A 6,924-nucleotide genomic window follows, 5' to 3' on the forward strand; every position below is an offset into this window, starting at 1 on the left:
AGGAAGTGTAAGTGTGTTTTTCATCTGATTCATGACAACAAAGCAGCTCACATTCAACCATCTTCAAACTGTCACATCACTCATTCAGGATCATCATCAAACATCAATAAATGATCAATAACCGCAGCTGGATTGTGTTTGTTCTCTCCATCAGATTCCTGTCAACTCACCATCGACACAAACACAGTGAACAGAAACCTCGAACTGTCTGAAGACAACAGGATGGTGACATGTGAGGAGGAGCTTCAGTCATATCCTGATCATCCAGACAGATTTGATGATATTCATCAGCTGCTGTGTAGAACTGGTCTGACTGGTCGCTGTTACTGGGAGGTCGAGTGGAGAGGAGGAGTTGATGTATCAGTGAGTTACAGAAGAATCAAGAGGAAAGGAAACAGTAAAGACTGTTGGTTTGGAGGAAATGATCAGTCCTGGAGTCTGAACTGCTCTGATGTTCATGGTTTCTCTTTCTGGCACAATAACAGACGAACTCGTCTCCCCTCCTCCATCTCTCACAGAGTATCAGTGTATGTGGACTGTCCTGCTGGCATTCTGTCCTTCTACAGATTCTCCTCTGACTCACTGATCCATCTCCACACCTTCAACACCACATTCACTGAACCTCTGATTCCTGGATTTACAGTATGGTTTCCTGGTTCTTCAGTGTTTCTGTGCTGATTTGAGTCTAAAGATTTTCCTCCTGTCAGAGAAACTCTCTCATTGTTTAACAGATAGTTTATCTCTACAATCTATTTTTTTGTGAAACTTTTCTGATTGAGTCCTTGGAAACTTTTTCTTATTCCAGACCTTTAAAGATGGAAGCTGGGATTATTCCAGGATTATTAGAGACTCTTATGCCCCTTTTCCACTGGCTCCGCTCCCTTTCCGACCATTTCCACAGGCTTTTTTACGGGGCTGGCCCTGCTTTTTAGGGTCCTGTTTCAGAGCAGGGCCAGCCAGTGTTCTGTCAGATAGCCATGCGTTGTCAGATCGTCATACGTGTATGACAAACTGACGGCTATTTTTGCCAGACAATTGTACGCTATGATCACCATATTTTATATTTAATCATCTTTATTAAACCAGTGTTAGATTGTCATATAGCTGCTAATGTAATAACACTTTGTTATTAGTGACTGTATGACTTCCTGATTTATCACTCAACTTGTCTGATTGACATACACTTATTAGCAGTGGTGATAAGTACTTAAGTATAATTTTCGTGTATCTGTACTTTACTTAAGTAGATTTAATAATGGATACTTTCTACTTTTACTCCACTACATTTTACAGTAAGTATCTGTACTTTCTACTTCACTACATTTCTACAAAACCGTCGCGTTACTCGTTACATCCAAGTCGCGTTGCGGTTTTTTCCGTTAAAATATGAAGTTCAGGGTCTTAAGGTGGCGCCGTAAAATCCAAGCAATAACGTGACGTAGTGTCTGTTGTCACCCATCGCCTCCACCTTTACTCACACACGGAGTTCCAGACATGCGCAGTGGTTTCCTCTGAGCGGGAGAAGATGTCTAACTAATCGATAATAGCTGCATAAATCATACGATATGGCGACATGTAAAACCAGCAGCGCTTCGCTTTCACAGACGGTGGGGACTTCGTCCAACTTTTAGCGTCACTTGGAAGGAAAGCTTAAAGAAAGGTAAGATCTGTGGGCGTGATGCTAGCAAAGCTAGCTGTACTGAGACACATGTTGCATCTGGATGAAAAAAAGTTGTCAATCATGCGCTGATTTATTGTGTGGAGGTGTTGACTGAGGTGTCGCAAGTATGGGACAACGCTGTGACCAAAGTCTGCATTGATATGACATTCAGGAACGATCCGATTCTTCTGGACAGATCTTTACTGACTAAATTTATTTCAGCTCTAAGTATTTAATATCTAAGTGTTTTATGGGAATGTGGATCTTTCAGATCAATTTGAGAAGCAATTTTGAAGGTAAAACGTAATTTTTTTGTGTCACGTAGCGCGGGGTGCTGGTCTTGACTTGGTCTCAGGTTCGGTGGTCTTGATTACAACTCTGCTACGTGGCTCCTCGGTTGCATGTCCTCCCTCACCCACCTTATTTCCATCCCCCTTCGGTTGGATTTCTTTAAAAATAAATGCTACTAGTGGCAAAAAAAAGTGAAGTTCATGCTATGTTAGGACAGGAGACCAGATGTTTCCATCCCTGAAATTATGATGCATAGAATCACATATCTAAGACTAAACTATGTTACAGAGTAAACACACAAATAAAGCATGCTTTATCTGTGGCATTGTTCATTAAAATGGCACATTTCTAATGTATTAAAATTAAATGCGATTGGTTCACTTCATGATATTAGCGATTAGGTAATGCATTCAGCAAGTACTTTTAATACTTAAGTACATTTTTGAGTACTTTCTCCACCACTGGTTATTAGCGACTGAATGACTTCTTGATTAATACCAATGGCATCAGTTGTATGATGTAATATATTTAATGTAGAATATTAAACTTTTTAATTTAAGTTGCACTTTTTACATTTGATCATGTCATCCATGTCTGTGGCACATTCTTTGTGCATCCACCTTGAACAGTCACACTGTATCTGTGAATGGACAGAAAAACAAAACGGCTATGAATTAGCAAGTGTAATGTGTTTGAAGCATTTAAATTTTAGTTTGTTTACCATGTCAATGATTTTCTCTGTAGCATTATAGTGAAGCATGTGGCATTCCACACAGTACTCTTCCACCTTGTCTGGGAACAAATAAAGGCATTTACAGTGTACTTTACCAAAAATAGTCAAGTACTACCTCTTTATATTCTGTTGACAAGCCATCATGTTCTACTAGTACATAACAGAAAATACTGCAATTTAGTATTTCATATATCTTTGGATTTTTTTAATGCTTTGGACTGTTCCAGCATGGCCTATAGGAAAATTTGTTCTGTTTGGAATGAAATATTCTGTGATTCTGCGATAAGCCATCTTGTGGTTTTGATTGTTAGAAATTTAACAAAAACTGATCCACAGGTTTCACACAGACTTCCACAGTTCTCTGAACGGCGGAACTGGTTCTTCATACCCAACATTAATATAATTTTTTATGTTCCGACCAAAAACTTCTTAGAATCATAGCTGTCCAAAGCTATAAATCTCCGAACATTCAGCCAGCAAACTGGAAAACAAGACTTCTTTGTAATTGTTCTTTCACCTCGATGTTGATACAGTGTGGTAGCGATGTGCAGTCTGGCTTGGGATATGTCTTTGGGTCCTGTTTGCACTGACTGCAGCCCTCCCATTTGAACATATGTTTCTGCAAACTGAAAAAATTATGCATTTTAATGTAATAATTCCATGGATCTCAAAACATTCCATCTGTTCTTTGTACCTTCAAAACCAAGACCCCACAACTGCTGGAGTCCTTCTGCAGCATATGCGGCATATGGCGGACACTCCAGCTTCTCCGGCCAGCACCTTTTGCTTTTAGGAAGTTTCTGTGCATTTGCAGAAATATTCAATTATAGGACATTGTAACAATAAGAAAATACATAATGACTGAATGATAAAGACATGAATCAGATCACCTCCAGTTACGGAGAAGCTTTCTGTCATACATTGTTTCGTTCCCCATAGGGTCTATAACTACTAGCTCTTGGTGATTCATCACGACAATCTGTTGGAATGTTTGGAAGATAGATAAGACAGACAGACAGACAGACAACCTCTGTCACCCTCCCATGCTGCCCAGGGAACATCCGATTGTGACATATAGACATATTCATGTGTAAATAAAGTTAAATAAATAAATTTTACATACCACCAAAAGCCAGTGACCTCCCACATTTACAGGGCACATCCAAATGGAGGCTTCAGGTAAAACCATCTTTTGAAATTGCAAATAATAAGATTAATCTGCATTCATTCTCTTAAGATGATTTAACAGTGAATAATTACCTTTTGAACAGCCCGATATTGCCCAAGATGAAATACAGAAGATGCAATTACTGCATCCATTCTGTATACAGGTATCTGAAATGTAATATAATTTCAAAGAAATATGTGAAACTACAAAGAGTGGATTAAATTTAACCTTAAAACATGTTGTACCTTGGTCTTCTGAAGTGTCACATACAAATATGCATCTATAACCTGTTTGACAAAAAAAACAAAACAAAAAAAACAAAACATAAATTTCTGGATGGACTGCCTTGTGAAAATATAAACTTCCCAGAACATGGAGTCTTACTTCATCTGACAGCCAGCCATGTCCACAGAGTGTTCTAAAAGATGTCATACAATTTATATGGGCCAACAAGGGCTTCAACTTGCCCTGAGTCTTTCAAAGACCAAAGCTGAACTACTGCAACAAAAACAGAAATTGCTCTTTTAAAAACTTATACATCTGAAAAAAGCAACACAACTTCAGAGGAAGTTTTGCAGACAAGACCAGGAACAGGTCATTGAACCAACATGCAAAAATTGATCTACCGATCAGAACCCAAGACCAACAGGCCAGAACAGAAAACTAGAAAACTTTGTGACTACTGCACCTTGCTGCTGAATAGGACTCTGACACATCCTAGAATGAGCTGAGGGAGACAACTGAGACAACTTGGTAGGGTGAGAGGGAGAGGTCACTGGAGGGGGAGATTTCACTGGAGGGGGAGAGGGAGAGGTCACTGGAGGGGGAGACTTCACTGGAGGGTTAGGGGGAGACAACCGAGAGAACTTGGCAGGGGGAGATTGAGGACGAGAGGGAGACAACAGGGAAAAGCACTGGATGACCTTGCCATGGACCTGACCGTCTGTCTTGGTCTGCAGTGGGGTTTCTGCTTTGCCTGCGTACCTAATCACTGTCTCCCTTTCATTCAACTTCTCACCTGAGATGAAACCCTCACCTGCATTTTGTCCCTCATTGCCTCTGTTATATGGCTTCAGACGACTCATGCTATGCTTTGTCTTGAGGACTTTTCTGGCCATTGTTTTCAACATCACAGTGCTCCCTATCACTTTATGGATAAAATAAGGTCCAGAGTAGTCTGCCTCCATCCTGGCACCTTTCCTACCCCTTTTTCTTATGTTGAATAGAAGAACTTCCTCCCCTTCTGTGAACTTTAAATTTTTGAATTTTTTTTGTGCCCGGTTTGCAAAAGCTTTTTTCATTTTTTTTTGAGCCAGTTCGACATTCTCTTCCACCTGGATCTTTGTGTCCCCCTGTCTGTTGTCTCTGTCTTTAATAATTTGGCTGTAGTCCTCTGGTAGGACTACAGAAGACAACTGTATTGTAAAAACACAAACACATTTACATTCAAAATATAACTAACAAGACATCAAACTTTGTATTAAGAAAGTTCAGAATGTCTGATGTAGAGGAGGAATTAAGTATTTTCCAGGTACACAGTGCAATTACCAGCCAAAATCACCAATGCCTCTGTAGTTATAAAAATGGTGTTAAGTTAAAAAACTGAAATTAAAAGAAACTAGACTTGAAATCACAGCTGCATGTGATAACTTTGAAGTTGGATTCTATGTATATACCAAGCTGAAAGTCTTTCAGACACACCCCCTTAAGCAAGTCTTTCCAACAACATTTTTCACTTCAGCCTTTATAACTGTGTGTCACTGACAGGTAGACTGTGGGATAACTCAGTCTCACCTGTTATTTTCAGATTACTCATTCCTACTAATCTGGAAGACTGTAGTGTTTGTGTTGGCACAAGAAAACATGTAAATTGCATCAACAAGCATTTAAACAAGACAATTCATTAGACACTGCAAATTGTTCAAATATATAATAATACCCTGCTGCAACTGCGTACACAACAAAACACACCTACTCCTGCTACTAAACACGCCAACTGGTGCTGCAATAATATGACATTTCTGTGAAATATCAGCTCTTAGGACAAGAAATACAAAATTAAAATAAATAAAAAAAAGTTTGTAGTGAAAGCTTCTTCATATCCATCCTTTTTTATTCCGATTTAATACAAAAAAACCTTGTAATCAACATATTTATGCATGTGCATCCAACAATGCAATTCTTGAAATACTGCAGAAAACACAACAGCGAGTTTAAATGCAATTGAGAGATCCCAATTTTTTATTGACAACACTGGTGGATGCCATGTCCTTCCTGGCAACGCCTGGTGAACACAGGGACTTCAAGTGACTCAAGAACATCTCCTGTCTTTTATTAATTGAGGCAAAAGTCACACTGACAGTGACTAATACATAACCCAGGTGGCTGTACTCGTGTATGTGATCTGTTAACCTGAAAAGCCTTCATGTTCCAAAAACAACCTCAATTTGCATAAACTAAATATGTGTAAATGTAAAGCACATATAAAAACAAAATTAACATGAACGCTTTTCATATACATTAATGAAGATAAGGATTTGTTTCAAAAGTGAAACACTGGTTTTGCCCCAGTTTCAGCGTGGGTAAAAATTGCGTTTTCATACGTCTGATTCATTTAATGTTGGTAACGGTGGATGCCAACATTAAGTTCATCTATGTAGATGTTAAAAAGGTGAGAGGACAGTATACTTCCCTGTCTTACTCCGGAACATGAAGGCTTTTCAGGTTAACATATCACATACACGACATGCTATCCAAGCTAGCAGACATGTTATCCAACCCAAAAATATCAAGGAACTGGGGGACGTGAATTTAAACAGGGCGTGTTTTGTAGTTTACTGCAGCTGCAGCAGCATTAAATTTAATTTATTTACTTACTTTTTATTGTGTCTCTTCTCGTGTATGACAAGCTGACGACTCCTCTCAATATCGCGGACCTCCTGCAGAATGCGCATGCGTGCGCATGCGCTCTTACCATATGTATGCTATTCTGACATGTATGGCTATCTGATAGAACACCACATACAAGATAGCGGTGACATAACGTACGACTCAGCGCTCCATGAGGGTCTA

At 39.2% G+C, this 6,924-nt stretch overlaps 1 protein-coding gene across 2 annotated transcripts; it reads right to left on the reverse strand.

Annotated features, from left to right (window-relative positions):
- Nucleotides 1-2,467: 2,467 nt before the first annotated feature.
- On the reverse strand, nt 2,468-5,697 carry LOC103132099 (uncharacterized). 2 transcript variants are annotated; one of them, XM_016667151.1, is made up of 10 exons: nt 4,541-5,697; nt 4,237-4,350; nt 4,098-4,139; nt 3,945-4,019; nt 3,808-3,873; nt 3,575-3,663; nt 3,379-3,484; nt 3,202-3,310; nt 2,673-2,743; nt 2,468-2,591 (listed from the first exon to the last, which is right to left on the reverse strand). In XM_016667151.1, the coding sequence occupies exons 2-10, from the start codon at nt 4,282-4,284 to the stop codon at nt 2,502-2,504; spliced, it is 696 nt and encodes a 231-aa protein (XP_016522637.1). In that variant the 5' UTR covers nt 4,285-4,350; nt 4,541-5,697; the 3' UTR covers nt 2,468-2,501. The 2 variants fall into 2 exon arrangements, with proteins under 2 accessions (XP_016522637.1, XP_016522636.1); XM_016667150.1 differs by having other exon boundaries at nt 4,237-5,697.
- Between the last annotated feature and the right edge of the window lie 1,227 nt (nt 5,698-6,924).

This window comes from Poecilia formosa, unplaced genomic scaffold (assembly GCF_000485575.1).
Source record: "Poecilia formosa unplaced genomic scaffold, Poecilia_formosa-5.1.2 Scaffold924, whole genome shotgun sequence".
Lineage (NCBI taxonomy): Eukaryota > Metazoa > Chordata > Actinopteri > Cyprinodontiformes > Poeciliidae > Poecilia > Poecilia formosa.